Source organism: Tympanuchus pallidicinctus, unplaced genomic scaffold (genome assembly GCF_026119805.1).
Source record: "Tympanuchus pallidicinctus isolate F22 unplaced genomic scaffold, pur_lepc_1.0 scaffold1, whole genome shotgun sequence".
Lineage (NCBI taxonomy): Eukaryota > Metazoa > Chordata > Aves > Galliformes > Phasianidae > Tympanuchus > Tympanuchus pallidicinctus.
The window spans coordinates 4,709,635-4,734,977 of NW_026294618.1; the positions used below are offsets into that span (position 1 = coordinate 4,709,635).

The 25,343-nt window shown below is 40.2% G+C and overlaps 1 protein-coding gene across 2 annotated transcripts in view; it reads left to right on the plus strand.

The window, feature by feature from the left end:
• The window catches only part of KIF13B (kinesin family member 13B), a 120,781-nt gene that overhangs the window by 67,092 nt on the left and 28,346 nt on the right, over positions 1–25,343 (plus strand). For both annotated transcript variants that reach the window (XM_052690865.1, XM_052690874.1), the window contains exons 14-32: positions 1,560–1,690; positions 2,854–2,940; positions 3,759–3,949; positions 4,954–5,164; positions 6,239–6,401; positions 7,356–7,502; positions 7,982–8,131; positions 8,794–8,922; positions 10,232–10,402; positions 11,510–11,667; positions 13,022–13,154; positions 13,992–14,138; positions 15,434–15,463; positions 17,112–17,211; positions 18,132–18,258; positions 20,213–20,268; positions 21,430–21,554; positions 23,358–23,534; positions 25,064–25,156. In XM_052690865.1, coding sequence (XP_052546825.1) covers positions 1,560–1,690; positions 2,854–2,940; positions 3,759–3,949; positions 4,954–5,164; positions 6,239–6,401; positions 7,356–7,502; positions 7,982–8,131; positions 8,794–8,922; positions 10,232–10,402; positions 11,510–11,667; positions 13,022–13,154; positions 13,992–14,138; positions 15,434–15,463; positions 17,112–17,211; positions 18,132–18,258; positions 20,213–20,268; positions 21,430–21,554; positions 23,358–23,534; positions 25,064–25,156 — 2,526 coding nt within the window. The remainder of the gene's footprint in view (positions 1–1,559; positions 1,691–2,853; positions 2,941–3,758; positions 3,950–4,953; positions 5,165–6,238; positions 6,402–7,355; positions 7,503–7,981; positions 8,132–8,793; positions 8,923–10,231; positions 10,403–11,509; positions 11,668–13,021; positions 13,155–13,991; positions 14,139–15,433; positions 15,464–17,111; positions 17,212–18,131; positions 18,259–20,212; positions 20,269–21,429; positions 21,555–23,357; positions 23,535–25,063; positions 25,157–25,343) is intronic.

The following is a 25,343-nucleotide window of genomic DNA, read 5'->3' on the forward strand; positions in this document are numbered from 1 at the left end:
ATTCATATATATATATGTATATATTTATATATATGTATTTGTAGAGTCATAGAATATCCCGAGTTGGAAGGGACTCATGCAGATCATTCAGTCCAACTCTGGGAAGATTTACATATTTAAAGAAATTTTGAGGTGTTCTCTTTTATAAATTATCTTGCATTTTTCAAACATCACACAATTTTACCCAGAGAAATGATTTGTATAAGGATTGACCATATCAGTAATCAGCTTGCTACCCCATGTGTAATCAAAATTCTGAGTTCTGATTTCAGCTTATCAGATGTATTTTTATTCCTTTTCACGCAGCTCACCAGGAGTGAAAATCAGGTTCTGTTCTGCCTATGCACTTCTCTACACTGATGTGCAGTGCCTGTTACTGATGTCAAACAGGAAATGTATGATGTGGCTTTTGGACTCTGCCCTATGACTACTGGGCAGTTTGTTCTACTTGAGCTGACCACGTAGATGTGATCTGGAGGCAGGAGGTGAAATGAGAGGCAGCTCTTTTAAAGTCACAATTAGAATACAAATTCTAATAATCTGACAGCACAAAAACTCTGGCAGTTTAAGCTTCACATTAAATCATTCTCTTTGAAGTGGTGTGTGTAACTCTCAAAGCAGCCACACATTAGCAATGGGGCTGGAAGGTGGTTTTGTTTCAGGCTGTCTGTGATCCTCTTTTCTATCAGTCATATTATTGCTCTGTGGTGTCTCAGTGAGAGCAAAGGAAAACTTTTCCGTTGTGTTCTATGCTTTAAAAAAAAAAAAAAAAAAAGACAAAACAGCTGAGCTGAGATTTTGGGAGAAAAACTGAAGGTGCTTTGCCTGTAGATATCCAGAGTGTGACTCAGGCTGCTAAATCAGCCTCAGCACTGACCATTATTGAAGCAGAGCCAACCTCTGTGGTGTTTGTTGAGAACACATAACAAGAACTCACTGAAGACTTCTTAGGCATCTTACTGACGTTCTCTTTGATGTGTTCTTTCTTATAAAAGCTCCAAAGAAGAGCTTCACCTCACTTATCTATTGCGTCTACTCCTCAGCAGTTGCTTACAGATGCCTAGAGATGCCTCAAAAAGAAATAGATGAACTGGAGCACATGCAGAGTGCTTCTTCCTCGGCCAAGTTCCTTGTCCCTCAATACTTCAGGGATTGACTAAGCCAGAGGATGATCTAAATGGAACCTGTGTAATAGCCCTGGGTCTAACCACTGTGAACCTGCCTTAATTCCTCTTTGAACTCCTTTATTCTTTTGGCTTCCACAACATCCTGAGGCACTGAATTCTACGGTTTAATTGTAGAAACTTCTTCATATTTGAATGTAACTGTTAGCTGTGAAATTTCCTGTGTGCTCCCTTCTTGTTGCTGTAAAAAATAGTGAGGATTTGTGTGCAATGCTTCATTCCCCTTTTTCCCTTTGCAGGAAGTATTGAACAGCTTTCAGATTTTGGAAGTTAATTTTGAAGTTGTAGCCAGAAGGAAAATGGCTGTACACTATGTTAGTGTAGCACTGATGAAACTTTGCAACCCATTGCTAACATCTGAATTAATTTTCCTAGGAGCACACATTAATAGGATCAGACAACTCTCAAGATATCCAGCTATGTGGAATGGGAATTCTTCCTGAACACTGCATTATAGACATCACCCCAGAAGGACAGGTTATGTTAACACCTCAAAAAAACACCAGGTAAAGGCACAGATCTAGCTGTGTAACAATTGTAGTTTTATCTAGTACTTGATGATCAATGGGCAAAAAGATAACTGAAAAACCACACTCTTCCAGTGGGTAGGAAGTAAGAAAGTCTCTTGTATTTTGCTTGAGGTTTTGTTTGAGTTGTTATCTACTCTTCTGTCAGTTCACATATTTCATTCTGAAGAGATTTCTTTCACTGATGGCATTTATAATTTAAGTTTTCAAAGAGAGGATGTGTGAATTGCTTATGCTTTCAGCAAGTAGATACACACTGATTTGCAGCTGTGTAGATTTAACTCTATCAAAATTTGAATTAATTTTCTAGGAAATCTGTTGGTATGCAAAGAGCAGCTGAAGCATTTGTTGCTTTATTTGATTAAGTAGCAGTACTTGAAAAGCAGGTGGTATATTCAAACTGATCACAAAATGACATGCAGTGTCAGCACCTCCAGTAATTTATTGCAAGAGTCACAAAACTCAAGAATTTCACTTCTATCCTGGTTCATATTTGATCCTGCTGTGAGATGGCACGAGGTGACATCCTGAGATTCCCTTCAAATTTGTTATCCTATTTTGAGAGATCCTATTTTGGGGCTTAATCTGGCTCTGAAATAGAGGCAGTTTCTCTAATTTGCTTATTGTCTTTGAACTGTTTATGTACCAAAGTTCTCCTAAGGCTTATTCAAAGATATGTCTGTATTTCAAAGCAGTGAGAGAAGTATTAATTTCCAGTGACATTTGTTTCCTGCTTTGTCATCTTTAAGGCAATGTCTCCGGACATAGATGTAATATCTATCCAAAAGTAGTGAATTCTGCAGAGCTTAAACAATCAAAAGAAGACACAGGGCAGATGAGTGAAGTTTCTTTAGATATAGGAAAGAAATTCTTCACAATGAAGGTGTTGAGGCCCTGGCAGAGGCTGTCCAGAGAATCTGTGAGTGCCCCATCCCTGCAGTGCCCAAGGCCAGGCTGGACAGGGCTTTGGGCAACCTAGGCTGGTTGGGGGTGTCCCTGCCATAGGATTGTAGTAGGTTGTAATCCACAAACCTGTTTTCCTGCTTTAACAAGCTACATTAAAGCAAGCAGTACCAGAATGAGAAAATACTTCCTATTGTGGTTTTGTCATGATTTTACTTTAGCCTTTCATCTTTTCACAGGACTTTTGTGAATGGTTCTGCTGTTACGGGTCCTATCCAGCTGCATCATGGAGACAGAATACTATGGGGAAACAACCACTTTTTCAGGTAAGAAGGAAATTAAATTAATTGCAAGTTTGAACCAGCTTACTTTTTCACTTCACGGTATAAGTAAAAATATGAATGGAGCATGCAGGCTACAGAGGAAGGTATCACACCCAATGTTTGATTTGAATAGTTTGCCCTTTGGATTTTGCATCAATTTCAGACCTGTGTTATACGGTGATATCAGTCTATACAAGGTCACTGTGTTCTCTGTTCCCTGGAATTCCAGCTCTAGCCATACCTCAGACCTTCCTGTGTCAGACAGGAACACTGGCAGAAGTTTTCTGTGTAGGACTGTATGTGTGAGACCCTCGGTGGCTTGTCTGAATTACCTTAAAAATCAGGACATTTAAATGACAATCTGAAACATAATTGTTTTCTTTTATACTTGCCTCTATTTTATTTATATATTTGTTTTTTATATTTATATTTTTATATATTTTTATTTGTTTTTCGTATTTTATATTTTGTAATTCTCAAGAATATAATAAGACTAATATATATTTAAGAACATTTATCTCTATTCTTTGTTTCCTGTAAATTATTTTGGTGTGGGAAAAAACAGTAGTTATAGAAGCTATGTGATCAGTGGTTTCAGGTGCTCTGCACTATCAGAGCATAATGTCAATTACTTTTCCTTGAAGTCCCTTATTTACTCTGAGGAAAATCATGCTTCTAATCAACAGACAAGATCAACAGATTTCAAAAGGGAAAAATCTACTGATTTGGGTAACCTGCTTAATTTAAATGTGTTTTTTAAGCAACCTTTTGTCTCAAAGATGACCATGTGTTAGTTTAAGATTTTCTCCCTATTTCTACAGGCTGAATTTGCCAAAGAAGAAAAAGAAACCGGATCATGAGGATGAGGAGCGAGACAACTCTATGAAGTGCAGTAATAGTGTTGAGCAGCTGGATGTAGATGGAGACAATTCCAGTGAAGTGTCCAGTGAGATTAACTTCAGCTATGAATATGCCCAGATGGAAGTTACTATGAAGGCCCTTGGTAGTAATGGTAAGAAGCAACAGAAGTTATTAGAAATATGCACAGGGATGGATGCCCCTTTCCTGGAGGTGTTTCATCTTGGATGGGGCCCTGAGCAACCTCATCTGGTGCCTGATTAAGTGGTTGGCAACCCTGCCTGTTGCAGGGAGGTTGGAATTAGATGATCTTTGGGGTCCCTTCAGACTCAAGCCTGTGAATATGAGGTTATATTTTCAGGCAATGTTTAGCACCAGCTTTTTCCCTTGTAGCATCCTACTGGAAAACTTTTCTTGTGAATGACTCATTGCAGCCATTTTTGCCCTGGAGGGGAAAAACACCACCACAAAATATTTTGTTTGGCAGCTCTTGTTGAGGAAAAAGCTGAAACTGGAATGCTGGTGGAACTGCAGCCTCAAATCAGAATGTTTTTGCTTTGCTGTTTATTTTTCGTGTGTTATGTCTCACTCTGGCATTAACTGTAGTGATTTCTGTCTCTGCAATTATGTTCTTTAGTTCTTGTGGTCTTACATAGCTGCCCCAGATTGGCATTATTTTGGGACAGAAGTAGTTTTGTTAAGACTGATCTTTTCCAAACTCTCTTAAATCATTCACCCATTCTTCTGTTTGTCTTTTTTTTGCTCCACAGTTCAGCAGCATTTTTTAAATATGCCTCACAAACAAATGCAATCTCTTCCTCCTTTTATGCGATGTAGTTCTATGTTTACTGTCTAGTAAGCATTCTTCACATTTGATCTCACTGGCCACTGCAGCCCCTGGCATGGATATCTGTAGGTCTGTATATATGAAGCAAAGTATGAAGGCATGGTAATTTGTGCCTTGCCCAAGGCAGTGCAGAACATCTGTACAGAACCTGTGACAGAGCTCATATTTCCAAGTCCCCACTCTACCACATAGTCATTACTTGACTCCCTCAGTTTAATTTCGTGCTTACTAGATATTCGATATATAGTATATGCTTACTAGATATTCCACCCCAGAAGTTCTAGCTTCTTTATTTTTCAACGTCTACCTAGATCCTATGCAGTCCATCTTGCAAAGCCTGGAGCAGCAGCACGAAGAGGAGAAGAGATCAGCACTTGAACGGCAGAGACTTATGTATGAGCATGAGCTGGAACAGTTACGAAGGCGACTGTCACCAGAGAAGCAGCACTTCCGCAGCATGGACAGGTTCTCCTTTCATTCTCCCAGTGCTCAACAGCGTTTACGGCAATGGGCAGAGGAGAGGTGGGTAATAAAATCTGACTGGCAGGATTGTTCATTTCAAGTTCCTTGGTGCCAGTGAATTTTGCAAGGTTTAAATTGTGTTGCACACCTCTGTCGGCTTTCTGAGAAGACTCCTGCAGATGACTGGGGGGGACAGAGTGAAAATATTAGTTGAAGCACAATCAGATCAGTAATGCTGGAAAGATTTTAAAGTAAGAATGTCTGCTTTGTTGTTAAGGAGAAACTGTACCAGCATTAAATATGAGTCTCTTCTTTTGTAAATTCGTGACAGCTGCTGGAAGGTTGTTCTTCCTCCTAACTTGTATCCAACTGTCTGACCTGGGCAGGTTCTGGCAGCCAGAAGGTTGCAGAAAGAAAAGGGAGTAGAAGGGTGATACAAAGAATTTAGATCCAGAGGATTGCAAGAGCTGTGTAACAATCACAGAGGAGCCACAGGCCTCTACCTCTTCATAGACAGTTGCACTGAGTGTATTATCTTCTTCCTCTCTGTGATCTTTGCCAGCATTACTGACAAATGGTGCAGCTGCAGGAGGAAAATGAATCTTTCCCTAAAACAATAAGCATGGTAAAAGATGTAATGAGGAAACACAGATCTGATTTAAGGAGCATCTTTTGAAATGCAAAGCACCTGAGGCAGTCCAACGAGGTCTTAGCTGTCTGTCTAGAATATTTTGTGGTGCTGGATTCCTGCACTACATAGTTGGTGCTCTGATACATTTGCCAGGGAGGCCAGTGAGCAAGTGGGTCATGATGTCTGAACAAATCTCCCTCTGTAAAATGGAACGTCCACATCTGTGCTGGGAAAGCTCTGGAATAAGCCATGTAAGTACTGACTATTCAGCAGATAATTGGAGAAGTCTCCAAAGCTGGCAGTATGCTGATGTCCACACTACTAAATTCATACGGATGACTTTTTTTTTTTCCAAGAAGAAATGCCATTTAATTTGCCTAATTCTTGTGTTAAAAGGCTGAGTATTGACTTTTTCCCTGCCAAGTGATCCTGTGCTTTGCAGTCAGTTTCAATATCTAAATGCCATTTTCTTCTGTCTTTCTCTGCAACAAATTGCCTTCTAGAGAAGAAATGTTGACCCACAGCCTGAGAAAGCTGCGAGAGCAAATTGTTAAAGCCAATTTGTATGTGAGAGAAGCCAATTTTATTGGAGAAGAATTGGACAAGAGGACAGAGTATAAAGTCACCCTCCAGATCCCTGCTTCAAGCCTTAATGCCAACAGTAAGGTAATGTGGCCATAATGGAACTAAAACATTGTTCATGTAGTTTGCTCCTTGGAATTCGTATTCATCTTATTCTAACTAATGATCTAGATAGTTTGCATTGATGTTGAAGTTCACATTTCCTTCTGTTTAAGAGTGACAAAGTCCATGCAATTTAGGTGATAAAATCCATCATGGTGATAAAATCTATGTAGAATCCATCTACCAAATGTGTTTGCTGTCACCTTATAGGCATTTGCCTTTGCATCGTGGTGCTGAGGTGAGAAATTGCTGACATCCCTGTTGTACAGGGAGGAGCTGGAGCTGAGAGGATTTGGATGATTCCTTCCAGATGTCTTAAACATTTTGAAAGGAGGGAACCGAACCCAGAGTTCTCTGTTGCAGGCTGGCTACCTAAGCTGTCTTATCCTTTCTACTCTTGAGGCCAGCTCAAAATTTTAGTGATAGTAAAGGCATCATCATCAGTGCAGTAGCTGTATTTTAACCCAAGATCAGAATTGTTCTGAGTTGCTTTAGAAATTTCTCTTGTTTGCTGGTTTTTCTTGCAGTCTTCTGGCATGTCCAGAAACAGGACATTAGCAAAGCCTTCTGATGCATTCCCCCTCCATAAGGTGTTTTCAGGAGTTGAAATTGCCTTAGCTAGAACTTCAGGCTGATGTAACTTGGGGATATTTGTGAAATGCCTGAATATTCCTATTTGTAACACTTACCTAAGGTGACCATCCACTGTAACTACTGCCTGTGGCTGGGATGAGACATGGCAGTTAGACTGAAGGTGAATGTACTGTGACAGAAAGATTCAAGCTGTCATGCTTGAACTCAAATCATTAAGCTGTATTAAAAAGAACAGTCCAAACTTTGCAGAGGTGTTTTTTGTCAGTTTTTCTGTCATTTGTAAACTATTTTTCATTGCTGTGACATAGGATCTGCATTAATCTCTCTTTAATTGTTTCTCAGAGAGGTGCAATTCTCAGCGAGCCTGCTATTCAGGTGAGAAGGAAAGGGAAAGGCAAACAGATTTGGTCACTGGAAAAGCTGGAGAATCGATTAGTAGACATGAGGGATCTTTACCAGGAGTGGAAAGACTGTGAGGAAGACAACCCTGTAAGTAAAAACTACTCCAGTACTGTACCACTAGAATTCTTCTCCTATTCATTTTTTTGGTTAAGTAGATGTAAGAAAATCTTCTGGTTCTGGAGGAATGGTGTGGAGAGAGGGAGGGAAAAGGCAGAGGTAACAGTTTCTCTTAGCCTTTGTTTTGCTATTACTGAAGCAATCTTCAGCATTTCATCAGCCCTTATCGCATCACTTTGATGCTTGTTTGCATGCATAGCTCAGTGCAGTAAGGAAACATTATCAGAGCTGGGGCTCAGGCCGACTTCTCTGAATCAGACAGTGTTGGAGAACTTGTTGAGGACAGGCCTTAATACTCTGTGCAAAGTTAAAATCGTGTTTCCATTCTTCTTGTGTCCTGATCTGGCCTCTTGCTTGCATCCCCTTTTCCTGTTAGGCTAGTTTTGTAACACTTGGAAAACTGTTGTGAGAAGTTTGTTTTTCTTACGTTTTTGTGCATTTGGTTACAGGTGATGAGAGCTTACTTCAGACGAGCTGATCCGTTCTATGATGAGCAGGAGAACCACAGCCTTATCGGAGTAGCCAATGTCTTTCTTGAGTGCCTGTTCTATGACGTCAAGCTGCAATACGCTGTGCCAATCATCAATCAGAAGGGAGAGGTTGGTCGTTTTTTCCATTATCTATCCTTACTCAACTGCTTATTCACAGTCTGTGGATGTTAATACCACTATATGGTAGATATTTTCCAGTTTCTTGTGCACAAGATCTCTGCTAACAATTTGGGATTGTGCAAGTCCCATACTCGAGTTGTTGAGGCTTCAGATCCAAGCACACTGACTGTGAAAGACAAAAGCTTTGTTTGTACCCTCCAAAATGAAGCAGCCCAAAATACATATTAGAACCAGTATAAGCTATAGGTCTACTGCATTTCATTGACTGTTGTTCATAAAAGGCTGTTAAATATAACACAATAGAAAATCTTCAAAGACAGCTAGAGCACACATTCTGTGTGCACTCTGTGCCTTGCGTATGCACTTTGCAAACTCTCCAGAGACTGATGGGATGGTGAGTGAGATTGCAGCCTACTGTTCCCAAAGTCCCTCTAGTGCCTGATGGTTTGTAAAAACGGAAACTCCTTTACATCAGCAGTCTTTACTCCAAGCTTTCTTTCTCTGGTGCTACAAACAAGCGTTGCAAGACAACAGAAAGGAAGAAAAAATGTCTGCTGGCAGGCTGGAAACATCAGTCATAGTTATCTGAAAAGGGATGGATTTGTCACTGCTCTCTGGCATACGTATCATTTGTACTCCTTTTTCATCAGGTATCTGGCCGTCTCCATGTTGAAGTTGTTCGAGTGAGTGGAGAGATAGATGACAGGTTGGTTGGTGGTGAGGATAGTCCTGATTATTCCAATGAAAATGACACTCAAGAGAGAAAACTTGTCTGCAGGGTGAGTTCCAGATATACCCCAACCTCGTGAGTAACCTCTCTTTTCATCCCATCTTAAAATAACAAAGCCTCAGGTGCACTGGCTTCTGGACATTAGATATCTCTGTGAAACCTTGCGTGTAATGTTCATTTCCAGTATTCAACTACACAGAGAGAGTTCTGACTCTAAACTTGTTGATAAATAGTATGGAACGGTGTTGATGTTTCAGGATGAAAAAAAAAGTGACAGCCATTTAGCTGTGTGGTATGTACAGAGTTCAGTCTTCGGCTGCATTTGTTTTCATGGTCTTTGTTGCCTTCAGTCTCCATGATTCTTTGAAGTCTGCAAGGTATTCATTAAACTGTATTTATATACAAGTGCATACAATCTTATCCCAGGCAGTTTTATTGTATTCTTAGAAAACATGGAAGATTTGTGGCAGGGACTGGAGCTGTAATATCTGGTTCAAAAGCAGTCAAAGAATCTGATAAGCTTCCTTTGTTCTGTGAATCATTCTCTCCTTTCTTCACTCGCTTAAATATTTAATCTTTTGTGAAATATATACAGATGTGTTTTGTTTATTAATAATAAAAAGCAAGTGAGCAAGGAGGGTCTACTGGGAATTCTCTGTGATAGGAAAATGCAACTTAGGCCAAGCTTCAGATAGAAGTAAATAAGGGAGGCAAAAAGCACTGGAGGGAGTCTGACTCATTTGACCTTAATATGACAAAGAGGTAAATAGAAATTAAATAGAGGTAAATTACATGAAATGTGGTTGATGTGATGGTTTTGTTTAGAATGGATGTATCCAAAAATTGTAGTTTTATTTGTTCATTAAAGAAGGAAATGGGTGGGGGGAACATGCCTTACTTTCGTGTTGTCAGGGCTGTTTTAATATTACTCCCAACATAAGGACAAAAATATCTTTAAAGAAGGGACTGGCAGAATGAGAGAGCTCATTTTGGTAGAAATATACAATTTGTCTTGTATTCTTAAATTGTAACTGTTGCTGCATCTCTCCATTAAAAGTAAGTTAAATAATTTGGCCTGTTTCTAAAATTCACCGTGCTAGTTTTTATTCCCAAAAATACGTGATTGCTGACATCTAGTGGCCATTTTCAGCTGATGCACTCAAAATACAGCCTGCAGTGGATATCAGTGCAGAGGTACATCGTTAGTAAGCTTTTTTTTATTCCCAATAAACCTTCTTAGTTATCCCTTGCAGGGGAACAAAAGAAAATTGTTCTACCAAATGAACTTCCAAATTCTATGAAGAGAATTTAATCCTGATGGATAAGATCTTTTCCTTTGTTTCTCATCTCTTCTCTAGATTAAAATACTTCAGGCAACAGGTTTGCCACAGCACCTCTCCAACTTTGTGTTCTGCAAATACACATTCTGGGATCAGCTGGAGCCAGTTAATGTTGCACCTGAGGTGGATCCTTCCTTATCTCCCATCAGCAAGGAACCACGCTGCATGGTTGTCTTCGATCATTGCAACGTAAATATATATATTTTTTCCATTTTATTACTGGAACTGTTGGCAGGAAAACCAGGCTTATGCTTGCATAACACTGTTGGTTGCACGTTTGCTCTCATTATTATACTTCGTGAGGCTGATACCCTAATGCCATTTTTAGTAAGAACTTTCCTTGTAGTACACAATTCATTTGTACGAAAGTCACTGAAGGTGATGAAGTAGATTAATGAAGGAAGGCAGTCAGTTTGGCAGAGACTTATTAGTTTACCTGGAGTGAAAATGCAGCTGAGTATGAGTGGAAGTGTGACACCCTTCTAAGAACATGTCTGCATCTGACCTCGTTACTTTCCATTGACATCAGTGAAGAGACATGGGCAGTACTGGGACTTGCTGCCTTTCATCTCTAAGTAGGTGTTGAAGTTAGATAGATCTTAGAACAGGCTGCTTCCTTCTTTTCACTTCAGAGCCACTAGTTAAGTGGAGGCGTCTGCAATAGAGATCTCAGAATCATAGAATAGCTCATGTTGGAAAAGACCTTCAAGATCATCAAGTCCAACTGCAACCTGACCATCCTACCCTAACTCTAGCAACCCTCCACTAAATCATGTCCCTGAGCATCACACCCAAATGGTTTTTAAACACAGCCAGGCATGGTGACTCAACCACCTCCCTGGGCAGCCTTTTGCAGTGCTTTCTGAGATGTCAGAAGTCAACTTAGATTAATCCCCGATGATCACCTGAGTTCTCTTTGTGTTCTTCCTCTCATTTGTTATTACACTGAGCAATGAACTCCATTCATCTGTAAAGTAGGTATCGTACCCTCTGATGAGTTTGGAGTTGGATTCTAAGTTCTAGAACATAAGATATTTTTTAGAGGTTGGGTCAGGACTTGGAACAGGATGCGGTCATCTTACAGCTTGTTCTGGAATTTTATCTTTAAGCATGTCTTACATTGTTACCTTGTCTCCTGATTTTGCAAATCAAAATGACAGTTCTTCCTTTCCTCCACATTGTGTCTTGGGAGCTGCGGTAACTTTACTACATCCTTACGTTAAAGTCAAGACAGTGAGTCTCTAAGCCTAAGTGAGCATTGTGTGGTCACAGTCTTTAACCTGTTGTCACTTGCAGGAGTTTTCTGTAAATATTTCTGAAGACTTCATGGAACATCTCTATGATGGTGCTCTGGCAATTGAAGTATATGGGCACAAACAGAGCGGTGACCGCAAAAATCCAACCCTGTGGGATTTGGGAATCATTCAGGCCAAAACACGGAGCCTTCGAGACAGGTAAATACAGAAAGTAGGTTTTCTGTTTTAAAAATCTGGAAAGTCACTGTCTGAAGGGCTTAATTTTGGGGCAGATTTGAGATAAGTAGTCAAATTTTCAACTGAAAAAAGAATGTGTTTGAGACTTCATCTGTTAGGCTATTAGAAATAGACTATTGGGAGAACATCATGTGAGGTGTCAGTAGGTTTTAAAAATTGAAACAGGAGAAATGCTCATCTCTGTTTGAAATTAAAAGTGGCCAAACTCAAAGGACTTGGAAGCCCCTTTTATTTAAAAAAAGCCATGCACATTAGTAGTCTTTTAGAAAGGAGCAGAAAATAGTAAGCTGATTAATTTTTGTTGTATTGTCATGAGGATCTGAGCCAGAAAGAGTTATCAAGTCTAGAACAGCAAGATGATTGTTCTGACTGTACAGTGATGTATTTATTCAGGGTCAGACTCCTGTTTGTTCTTGGGCATGAAATTTTACCACTGTAATGCTTCCATTGAAAGAGATATAACTAATTACTTCAGTTAGGGTAAATATTGCAATAAAACAGTAATTCAAACTGAAGGGTTGTGTATTTCTTTATTGGCAACCAATTCTCATCCCCAAACTCAGCTTGGTAGCATTTTCTTAAATGTAAGTTGTTTTGCTCCTCCTACTGGAATACAGCTCTGAAACTTAATTTAGTGGCAGTTATTTCTCTTTTTATTTATTTCCAGCCTAAGAATTTGGTGAACATTTTGAGTATTAGGGGAAATACAGGAAAATATAAAAGAGAAATCAGGAAAATGTGGCAAAGAGAAGCTGTGTGTTACGAAGTAGTTACATTCAGTAGCTGAGCAGAACCTCCTTCCTTCTTAATTTTGAGTTACTAAAAACTGACAGTAAGTATTTAAGCTCTTGGAAGAGTTTGACAGAAGGCAGTGGTATGATGTAGTTCAGGAAGATGCCTTCATTTTGGAAAGCTTGTGAGACAATGTCATTTTCGTTTGGCTGTTTTCTCTATGGACTTGATAGCTGTCAGCAACACTGAATCTCTGTAGATCTGGTAGTTGAGACTAGAGCTTAAATATTAGCATCTAGTAGAATTGGTTTTCATAGTGTAGTGAAGAAAAGGCTTATTTCTGATGGTTGACTAGAAGGGCTGTCAGTAAAATGTATTATTTTTTAAATTTATTAGCATAGCTAATAAACCTGTGTGGTAACAAACAGCATCTATGGGAGTGTTCTTTCACTTCTTCAGTCTGTGGTCAGGGCCAATAGTTGTTTTTTTTTTTCTTCCTTCTCTCTTTTTCTTTCCTTCTCTTTTTCTTTTGGCAGAAAAAGAAAGAAAGAAAGAAAGAAACGGCATTTGATGTATTTTGCAGGTGGAGTGAAGTAACCCGAAAAGTAGAGCTCTGGGTTCAAATTCTAGAGCTGAATGAGAATGGGGAATACTGCCCAGTTGAGGTGACTCCTGCCAAGGACGTTTGCACTGGAGGCATCTTTCAGCTCAGACAGGTAAGGTGGCACGTGCAGGATTTCAGCAGTGAATAGAGACGGTGGGAAGCTGAGAGGGCTCTGTTTTGTGTGGACAGAGGGATGGTGTCCAAGTTGCTCTCAAGCCTAGGCATTGAGTATGATCTTGTGTCCGTGGAGTCCTTTTGTGTTTGGTGAAACTTAGAAAGTGTAAGTTCATACTTAAAGCTGATCAGAGGCTTATCTGAGATTTTTTGAAGTCCAGACTTCCCCCTTAATTGATGCTTTCAGCCAACTATTCACTTTCTTTTGAGTTGTACGTGCATTACTTAACATTTTTAGGTGACAAGCTATTGCCAAAGTAACACCGGGAATTAGTGAAAGTTACATACAAGCTGTACCTTTGAGCTCCCCAATTGATTTGATTTTTCCTATGGATTTTATTGAGGAAAAGTATTGATAGCATCAGCAGGTAGGCAAGAATTTTGAAGTCAAGGAGACCAGAGACAGGAAAAGGTCACTTAAACTTCAATAGCTCACCAAATAGGGCTGTTTTCTAACAATCTTATGGGTAAGAGATCCAACTTTCTGCCTTCAGAAGTATTAAAAATCCAATAGCTACATGTTCTGAAGGATTTTCCAGGCAAGTAAACTGAGTTGCTGAATGCTGATTTTTTTCGCCATGAATACCTGAATACTGCAAACATAAATGCTTGCAACAGAAAGGGTATCTCCTGTACAGCAGGTCACTGAGATTACCGTACTCAGAAGAGCATAATATAAAATGCTGCTTGCAAATGACTGCCGGTAGAGGTCTCTCTTTGAACATTTTATGCTCTGTTGTTGTTAACAAGCATTTCTCATTATTCTCTTGGACAGGGGCAATCTCGAAGAATTCAGGTTGAAGTGAGATCTGTGCAGGAATCTGGGACCTTGCCACTGATGGAGGAGTCAATACTATCTGTTGGAATTGGTTGTGTTCAAATAAAACACGTTAAGTCACAAAAAGTACCTGAAATTTATCAGGTAAGAGTCTGAATATGTCTTATAAGCTACTCATATTTTCAAGACATGTAAAAGCTTAAGGTTATGCCCCAAGTTTGTTACAGCTGTGCATTGCTTTCAAGTTTTAGTTGATTTGCAGCAGGGATAGGGAGGCTGTTATTTAACCTACTAGGTATATTTGTATGTGTGTAAAGCAACAGCAAGAACTGTCAGAATGCTTTTGATAGGCGACATTGGGAGTTAGGCAGGATGGCCTAAGTGCACGTCTTTCAGAAAGTCTTAAACAAAAATCATTTTCTGTGACAAAAGTGTTATTTGGAATGCGACCTTCTGGCTGTGTTCTGGATTGTGCTGCTTTTAAGGATAGGAAACACCGTAGTGAATAGCACGTTATTCAGGACAGGAAAGGGAAAGACAAACCTTCTAAAATTCTTTCGGAGTTTGTCCAGTAGATTTTACTTCAGATATTAGGTATGACAGTATGCCATATCAGACAGAACTGGCAAAGTCAGAATAGTTCTTTCAAGAGGAAGGACTTCAGTTCCCCTTCAAGAAGAGCCTGAACTGCCTCTGATGCTGGTAACCCACATGGGAAAGAGCTATTGAAAGCCATGTTATATTAGTTCTGCTGCTTACAATAGCTTTCTGACTTGAACATCTGGATTTTTAGTCCCCTCATTAGCATTTCTGTATCTCAAGTAAATCAGTATCTGTGGAATGTGAAAGATTTTCTAAAGAGTTTGAACTAAGAAAATGCCTCTTCTATATGGCTTTTTAATTTCTTAGCTAGATTTTTGCTTTCATTACTAAGATACAAAAGTAGGCTCCAGTGACTTGTTATTAGTTAAATAGATAAGTAATCACTTAGGATTGGAGATGTTGCTGCTGTTCCTTTCCCTGTGCAGCAGTGGCAGTTGTGCCTGCTCTCAGTGCAAGCAGGTCTGCTTGTGGTGCACGTCAAGAACAAAAGGTACTGTCTCCCATCAGAAAATAATGGCAATCAAAACATGTGAAGTCTACCTTGTGGCTGTTGGTGTGGCAGAGTTATTCCACCTCCTCAGCAATTGGCTTAAATGCTTACATTTTTTTTCCTCTATCTGGAAAGTGAGGTCTCTGTTTATTTTTTTGTGTTGGGACATGAGCTGCTGATAGCAGCAAATCTTTGGGATGTCACTGTTGCATTCTATGGTCACTGCTAAACTCAGACTTGTATGGATGATTGCTAATATTGCTTAAGGTAGCAGTACCCTTTACATTAAATGTGTTTCCTGCTGTCAAAAAGCATTATTGATGTGGTTTTGCATGTTTTGACTTAGGAAGAAGATGATGAAATGGACAGTTACCAGGTAAAATTTCTCATATTACAATCTTGGGTATTTTCAGATTAAAACATATTAAAGGAAGATCAGCATTTTATCTTTTCTGCATCAAAAGCTTTTCCTCTGTAGATAGCAAAAATTGAGACTTGCATAGGTTGTTATGCTACAAAGCCATACAGTGGGTTAGAGAGATAGAAACAAAAGAATAAGATATCTTGATCTGTATTTCAAAAGCATGGTCCAGTTGCTTTTCATTTTCTGTTTTGAGTAAAGGAAGGTGTCTGTATTTTGACAAATTATGGATAGGTTGAAATGTTCTTAATGTAGACAAAAGTAAGCAGAGTAGTGTTGAAAAGGCAATCAAAATACTTGTACTGCTTCACATTATGGATGTATGTGTGAGACCTGGAATAAACTACTGGGTAATCAAGCCCTGGACGTGCAAGAGGGGTTCTGTTCCTAGAACCCTAAGATGGCAGTGAAATAAATACTGAAATTTGCATGGTAATGGTTTGATTTTTTCTTAAATGTATGTAATGTCACTGTAACATGAGCCTTACAGGAGAACTGATGAAGTACAACATCTGTGATGTTTGTTTCACCTTTTTCTGAATAACTTCAGCAAAAACACTTCATCATCATTGTAGATCTCAACTTAGTGTAATGTGAGCAAAGAGATATTTAGGCTTAATGCTCCCTGAGAGATTGCTGCATACTTGCAGGGGTCTGCAGGTGAGTAATAAATAGTTTATAATCTTACATCCACTCATTTTTCTTGACAAACTATTTGTTGTAGCTTGTTTTGGAATGAAAGTGAACTGTTACTGCCTTAAAAAGAACCTTTCCTAAAGGCATCCCAGAGTGGATAGCTCATCTGTGTGGCACCCAGTATACTGCATGTAGAGTGTCACACACCATTTCTGAGATTTCTGTATCAGGGACAAATGAACTGAGTGTTCTTGCAGATACATAGATATTTTTTGAATGACCTGAGCACTCAAAAATATTTTAAAAGGCTCAGGTGCAAATGCCATAGCTAGGGATAATGGCATGATATGGGTTAGGAATGGATTCCTAATGTAAGGCTGCTAAATACTGAGCATCAGTAGTGAGCCATGAGCATGAGCTGGAGTTTCCAGCTCTGCTACAAAGTCATGGCTGCCAAGTTTTAGACGAGGTTTGAGCAAAGAAGGTGGATAAAGTGAAGTGTGTTCAGCTGAGCACTGGGTAGCACAAAATAACAGCTGGAGAAAAAGCCATGCCTTAAGCTGGCAAGCTAAAATGCTAAGAAAGCTTTTTTACCATAGTGGTAGTCAAACACTGTAACAGGTTACCCAGAGATGTTCTGGAGATTCCATTCTTGGAGATGCTTGGATCCCAATTGGACCCAATCCCAAGCAGGCTGCTGCAAACTGAACCTGCTCTGAGCACAGAGCAGGGCTGGACTAGGCAGCCTCCCTTCCAGCCTCAGCTATTCTGCATTGCTCTTTAAGCTGTCCTCTAAAAAAGTAGAGAGAAGAGAAGAGTGAAGTGATTCAGTAGAGGTTTGCTCTCTCTTTCTTATCTGCTTCTTGTGTACAAGTGAGCAATAGGGTTGAGGAAACATTTGAGCCACAAATAGGAAATATTGGCTTTTCTGAGTCAATAATTAGTATGACTTCTTTCCTCTGTACAGGATAGGGATTTGGAGAGGCTCCGTCGGAAGTGGCTGTGTGCCTTAACAAAGCGTCAGGAATACCTTGATCAGCAATTGCAGAAACTTGTTGGGAAGCCTGGTAAGCAAAACACACTGGAGATAACAACAGTGGGAGGCTGAGATACGCACAGGCACTTTTAATGTATTGTAAAATCATAGAATCATGGAATTGTAGAATGGCTTCGGTTGAAAGGGACCCCAAGGATCATGAATCTCCAACCCCCTGCCACAGGCAGGGCCACCAACCTCCACATTTCATAGCAGCCCAGGCTGCCCAGGGTCCCATCCAACCTGGCCTTGAACACCTCCAGGGATGGACGGGGCATCACAGCCTCTCTGGGCAGCTGTTCCAGCACCTCACCACTCTCATGGTAAAGAACTTCCCCTTGATATGCAACCTAAATCTCCTGTCCTTTAACTTCAAACCATTTCCCCTTGTCCTGCTGTTATCAACCCTTTCAAAGAGTTGATTCCCCTCCTGTTTGTAGGCTCCCTTTAGGTACTGAAAGGCTGCAGTGAGGTCACCCCGCAGCCTTCTTTTCTCCAGGCTGAACAAGCCCTGCTCCCTCAGCCTGTCTTTTTACAGGAAGTGCTCCAGTCCCCTGATCATCTTTGTGGCTCTCCTCTGGACCCTCTCCAACAGCTCCCTGTCTTTCTTGTGTTGGGGTACCCACACCTGGATGCAGTACTCCAGATGGGGCCTACAAGGGCAGAGTAGAGAGGGGCAATCAGTTCTCTGTCCCTGCTGGCCACCCCAAATCTAGAAAAGAAGGAGTGAAGTGTTGAATCTCTGAGTCTACCACTACTTCACTTTCAGTGAAACAAAAGTTGGAGAAGCTTATACAGAATTCAGTTGTTTTCGATGCTGTATGCTTCTTTGTGTGCTGAACTTCTGAGCAGAGTGGGTCTGATTTTATTAAGATGGTATAGCAACAACACATGGCAATGGAACTGAGTCAGAAATGCTCTCTGTTGTCCTTACTGACATTGCTTCCCCAGATAAAACAGAGGATGATGCTGATCGGGAGGCACAGCTTCTAGAGATGAGGCTAACGCTCACTGAAGAAAGGAATGCTGTAATGGTGCCTTCTGCAGGCAGTGGGATCCCTGGAGCTCCAGCAGAGTGGTATGAACATGCATTGCCACATGAAAGAATTAACATAAAAGTGATGCATGGCTTCTTCCTGACTTGAATCGTTGCCATTTTGTTGCTTTCCTTAATCTGGACTCTACACTGCATGAGGAAAGTTGTTAAAATTAGGACTCTTGCTTATATTATTTTATTAGGCTGTGTATCTGAAATCCAGAAATGCTATTTAGTAAACGAAACCACTATTGATCAGAGAGTAATTATGACCTTCTGAAGAAACGGAATCAATATTTATTACCACTGCACTTACCATTTTAAAAAATTAGCTAATATGTTAATTACCTAGTTCATTCACTTAAAAGGCTGCTCTGTCATAATAAAACTGCATCTACAGGAGCATTTTGTTGCGCTCCTGGTTGAAGTGCAAAGTTTGTTTAGTCAGCAAGTGTTCCATGTAATTTTCTAAACATTAAAAATAGTAAATTACACTACACTGAGCTTGCCATACTGTAGCAGCTGTGAGTAACAACTGCAGATAAGGAAGCAAGGCTGCTTTGCTTCAGACCTCAGCATTGGTTGCTTTCAACTTTCTGCAGTGTTTTTCTGAGCTAAACTCTGACGATATTTATTGATGGAATTGACTGTCATGGGGTTTTAAATGGAGATTTGTTAAAATTAGAATCATAGAATCATAGAATGGCCTGAGTTGAAAAGGACCTCAAAGATCAGCTAGTTTCAACCCCCCTGCTGTGTGCAGGGTCACCAACCACCAGACCAGGCTGCCCAGAGCCAGATTAGTACTTCTGAAACATAAAGATGTCATATGCTTTATTGGAGTACCATTGTCTTCAACATTAAAATACTGGGCTAGGTTTGAAAACAGTGGAGCTACAGGAAACTTCCTTGGGGAAGAATCTATTTTGAACACATTTTCTCCAAAGGACGTGTTCAGTGTGGTTCTTAGTGTGACCTTATACATCATATAAAAATCCAGCCTGCTCTTATTCACCATAAAATCATTAAGTTTGTCATGAGTTGGCTACAGCCTTTCTACAGCTGTGACTGTAGCTAGGTGTCTTCTAAAATGTCTTTGATGCTTCATATTCCATTTTAGCACATCATTAATGTTGTAGCTTTAAAGTGCAAGGCCACAGAACACTCAGTTTTTAAAACAAGCAGAGCACAACCTGTGTTATCCCTGAATCACAGAATCACAGAATGGCCTGGGTTGGAAGGGACCTCAAGGATCACGAATCTCCAACCCCCTGCCACATGCAGGGCCACCAACCTCCACATTTCATAGCAGCCCAGGCTGCCCAGGGTCCCATCCAACCTGGCCTTGAACACCTCCAGGGATGGACGGGGCATCCACAGCCTCTCTGGGCAGCTGTTCCAGCACCTCACCACTCTCATGGTAAAGAACTTCCCCTTGATATGCAAACTAAATCTTCCCTCCCTCAATTTAAAACCCTTTCCCCTTGTCCTGCTATCCCTGAATACACGCTGTGAAAAGCAGGCCTTGTGTGGCTGCTTGGGCTCTGAGACAGATGTGTTTTATAAGACAGAGAAACAGTTGTGCACTGTGGCAGCATCAATGGAAGCTTGAGAAGTTTGGTGCTGGATTTTCTGACCAACTCTGCTGTCTTCACTGACATCAATAATGCAGAGGGGTTTGCATTTCATAAATGTGTATGTCAGAGTAAGTAAACTTAATTTTGCTATTAGTATTTTAGAGGGAGAAGACATTTCTGAAAGCAGAGGTCAAAGAATATAATAATAGTAAGAGAGCTGGTATAAAAGAAGTAGCAATTTAGTTGAGACTCTGCAACAGTAAATTAAAATAAAGCTGTTTGGCAAGGTTATCATTGGTCTGACTTGGAATTGCAGTTGTACTGAATGTAATATTCTGTGAGCTTTTATCATAAAGTACGTGTGCTGGGTAAATCTGCTGTAATTTAAATGCCGCCATTGTCACTGTCTTACATTTTAGGACTCCCGTGCCTGGTATGGAAACTCACATTCCTGTTATTTTCCTTGACTTGAATGGTAAGTGGCTCTTAAAAGGACAGAGAACTTTGAAACAAACTTTGTACAACCAGTGATGTGGTAGAATTTAAAGCTAAGAAAATGATGAAATGCCCGGAACATCAGGTAGATCGATTTGAAATGACACGTTTTTCACTGAAACACATTGCTGAATGTTTCAAACCACACAGCATTATGTATGGAAGGGACTGTGCATTCTGACAACCCTGCTACTCTGCAGATGTTTGGGTCAGTAAAAAGGAAATAGTAAAATGAGCGTAGCCAACAGGATGAACAGCAGTCGATGATGTCATGAAAAAAGTAATCTCTGGATGGAATGCTCCTCCCGAGGCCTTGCAAGGTTTTTATGCTGGTGCTGTATTATGTCTTTATCAGTTGGAAGAAAATATGAAGTCACCATTAGTAATGCCTGCATAACAAAAATAAACACCGTGACAATTCAAATACAAGATCCAATGTGGTGTACTTGATTAGATAGTGTTAGGAAAGATGGGTAAATCACAGATGAGAAACGGAGAACCCCAAATAGACCAGGGAGCCAGCAGTGCTTGATTGGTTGAACAAATCCTTCTCGTGATGTTCAGAAGAGGGTTTGTGCTTGGGTTAAAAGCATCAGGTAAGAGGTGAGAAGTGGCATTCTGCCTGTGGAGATGAGGGTTTTGCTGTGGTGCTGTTTGCATTAAGGCTTATTTACCTCAAAAAGCCCATTGAAATATTGAAGGGCTTCAGAGAGGAGCGAGTTAATAATTCATTAATGGTGGGGGACTTAAGCGGGTTGAGCGTGTTCCTGAAAACCATGGTAAAGATTTAATCACGGTCTAAATGTACCATACTTCTTCAACCAGCTGCTCTTCTGTATTTCAAAAAAGAAAAAAAAATAAATCACCTAGCTAATAAACCCAAGCAATGTACTTGGTATAATTGTGAAGCAGTGCTCAAAATAGAATGGAGGATATTTAAGGAATAAAAAGGAAGCGAAGGGATATTTACAACCAGAGGATTTTCCTGCACAAGAGAGTACTTTATAAGGCTCACTTTGCGTTCCCACATTTTTGTGAACAGTTTCTATGTAGAAATGAAATGTAAATTAATAACTTGGGTGTTTTTAAAAAGGAAAATGATTTTACCTTCTCTCCCTTCTGCATTCACCACTGATTCTAGCTGATGACTTCAGCTCCCAAGATAACCTTGATGACCCAGAAGCAGGTGGGTGGGATGCGACTCTTGTTGCTGAGGAAGAAGAGGAATTTTTTGAACTGCAGATTGTAAAACATCATGATAGTGAGGTAAGTAGAGATACAGATTAGCACATTTAACTCAGAAGCCTTTTAGATGTTTGCTTTATACGTATAAGGCCACTAAGTTGGTCAGGCAGGACTTGCCCTTGAGAAGTCCATGCTGGTTGTCTCAAATCACCTCCATCTCTTCTACTGCCTTAGCATGGTTTCCAGGATCTCCTCCATGATCTACACCAGCACAGGCATGAAGCTAACAGGTCGGTGGTTAATTGGATAGTCCTCTCTACCCTTCTTAAAAATGGCTGTGACGTTGCCTTTTCACACCCATCTTTTAAGATATCACAGAAGTCATATCGTATCGTATCATATCACAGAATGGCCTGGGTTGCAAAGGCCCACAATGCTCATCCAGTTCCAGCCTGCTGTGTGCAGGTCACCAACCAGCAGCCCAGGCTGCCCAGAGCCACATCCAGCCTGGCCTTGAATGCCTGCAGGGATGGGGCATCCACAGCCTCCTTGGGCAACCTGTGCCAGTGCCTCACCACCCTCTGGGGGAAAAACTTCCTCCTCAGATCCAACCTAAACCTCCCTTGTCTCAGTTTAAAACCATTCCCCCTTGTCCCATCACCATCCACCCTCACAAACAGCCGTTCCCCCTCCTGTTTCTACGTGCCCTTCAAATATTGGAAAGCCACAATGAGATCTCCCTGGAGCCTTCTGTTCTCCAAGCTAAGCAAGCCCAGTTCCCTCGGCCTTCCTTCAGGGAGGTCCTTTTTGTAGAGGCAGTTGTTGTTTGCAAGGGACATTCGCTAGGAGCTGAACCACGGTTTGAAAAATAAAATTCAAGAATCTTCCTTCATCTGAGTCTCAGCCAATTAAATTATGAAAGCCTTCAGCTGAAAAAGCAAGCAATCTTAACTAAGGTTATGGTTAACATGTTTAGCTGTGCGTTGTTACGTGCATTATGTTCTCATTTTACCACATAGCTCATTGTTTTACATCTTCACAACTCTTGGTGGATAATTTCTGCTACAAGGTTTAGAATAATTGGATATGGTTTTTTAACTTAGTCTTCTACGTTCTTTTATGTTTATTATTCCTGTTGATTTTGATTGGCTTTGTTGTCTGCTGTTGTTCTCCTTTGTTTTAAAAGCCTATAAGGATAAATGCCAAAATATTTTTCTTGTGATTTCAACAAAAAAAGCATTTAAAACTGCAGTAACAATAATTATGAAATTATTAAGTAATCGTTTAGGGATGTGGTTTAGTGGGCATAATGGTGATGAGTTGGTGGTTGGACTTGTCCTTTGTGGTCTTTTCCAATCTATGATTCTAATGATCTATATTTTAACAGTCAAGAAAAGAAATTCCAGCATTTGCTGTATTGATAGAAGTGTTTCAACAAAATGTTTCAACTCTGCATTCCGAATATATGAGATCTCAAATACTGAGTGCAGATGTTGTGTAGTGAGATGGAAGATTTTCACTGCAATCTCAGTTGCTGTCTAGTTTATCTTAATAAATTAGGCCAAATGGCCCTGCAGTTTTGCATATTTTAAAATTTATTTGCAGTGATCTTGGGTATTCAGTGGTCTTTTTACTGAGAGGAAATGTTCCAGTTTGAGCAAGTTGGCATTTTCAATCCCAGCATCTTCATTTGGTAAACTAATCTCAATTTCTTAAATGGCCTCTTCTGAAGTGCAGGGATTTTTCTTCATAGGGACTGAAATGGAGAAGCTGACTCTCAAAATTTATGTATTATGTATTTTTCATAATTATGCTTAATTAATTACAGTTAATTATACACCTAATTATGCTTATTAGAGGATACATTTTTTTTTTCCTTCGCAGGTGAAAGTAGAAGCCTCCTGGGACTCCACAGTCCACGACTGCATCCAGCTCAGTAAAGGAACAGCAGCAGATGAAAGAGTTTACCTTATTGTGAGAGCCACTGTGCAGCTCAGCCATCCTGCAGAAATGCAGTTGGTGTTGCGCAAACGCATCTGCGTCAATGTTTATGGCAGACAGGTTTGTCTTCTGCAGTCCTTCATGTGTTCACTCTGCCCTGAGCTTGTCACTGCCTCAGGAAGGGAAGGCTGTGGTTTGTGCAACAGGACTCTGCTGTGACTGTTCTCTTTCATTTATACCAGAATGGAAGCATCATATTAGCAGCTTGCGGGAGGATTTAGGCTGCCATGTGGTTTTCACTGCATTTTTTACATTGTGGATGATGATACAGCTTTTTTTAAAGGCTTAATGGCAGCTTAGTATATGGGAGCCTTTGTTAGCTACTGAGTGACTGCTTTATCCCCATTCATTGAGCAAAGTAGAAAAAGCTCACTTGTCCTGAGCTTGGAGTTCCTATTTTACCAAAAACTGCATCCAAAGAAACTTGGGTGTTTCCCTACTCCTGTAGTATATTCACACATTAGTGCTATTTCTGTGTAGTCATTCAGATATTTACAGGAAAGCAAGCGGTAGCTGGAACAGAGATCCCTTTGTGTAATGTCTCAGCTAATCACTCTCAGTCTAACATGTTTTCCAGTTGTGTTGTGTTTCTGATGCTGCGTAGTTGAGAGTAGGATGCTTCCTAAGTGGAAAGCAGAATTTTGTTATTCCATTTGTGGCAACACATTCTGACAAATATCTTATTCCTATCATGGTGAGGAAGATTTTGTTCAGCATTGCCTCAGAATCCAGCTTCCCTTAGCAATGCTGATGACAAAGCAAGGAGCCTGAATTGTTATTCTATTTGCACTTCTGTATTAAAATTTGGAGAAGTGTGGTCACTCCCAGGAACCCTGTAGGCCACTGTGAGCTGCTTTTACTGTTAAAAATGTAAAAACTACAGCTCTCAGGCAACAGCTATTTCTCAGAAAGAGATCAGGGATTTTTAAATAATACACAACGGGAGGAATTTGCTCAGTAGGTTGAGCCTGCCAATAGTTATAACTGTGCTAAGTCTTCATCAATTCTGTTTTCTGCAGATTCTGTCGATTATTTTTCCTTGCTGTTCTCCAATACCGAATCTTTCTTGCTAGCTTTCTGCCTAACTTTCTTGCTAGCTTTCTAAAAAATCCTCATCGATAACCTTTCCCGGGCGTTTGTCTCAGCAGCATCTTTGAATGACTCATCTCTGCATTAATTCAACAGTCCAGTTCTTAACCCTGCGAGGCGCCAAGTCAGCATAAACAATGACCATGCCCCCTTAAATCATCCTTCATAACGATCTCTTTGGTCAAGAATTTAATGCCTGTACTTGTCAATATTCAAGACAAGTCACCTAGGGCTCCACAAAAAAATATCCAGAACTAGCAAATGTATTGCGTGCTGGTTTAACAGTCACCTTGCAGTGAAGGAAGGTAATTCTTTTTCTGTGTCTTAAATGCAGAAGAGCAAACGATTTGTCTCCAAGTCAAAATCTTTGAATCTTAAGTATTTGCTGGCTAATCTTTTGGGTTTGGGCTTCTTTCTTTGTCAACTCTACTTACTTCACTTGAGTACGTTAAAATATTTTTTTCTGTAGCAAGAAATATCTCCTTTCTGTCTCCCCACAGGGCTTTGCACAGAGCTTACTCCGAAGAATGTCTCACCGAAGTTCCATTCCTGGCTGTGGTGTCACTTTTGAGATAGTCTCAAATATTCCAGAGGTGAATAAGAATGCAAATTATCTGAAATTGGCTGGGATTCTCTAATTTCCTGCAATGTCCCTTTATTTTAAGCATGCTTTTTCTTGCTGCTGGAAGCATAAAGTATGATTCTTATAAAAGATTAAGCAAACTTATTTACATGTTTAGACTTATCAACAACGTGTGTCTTGTCAGTGTCACTGTGTAT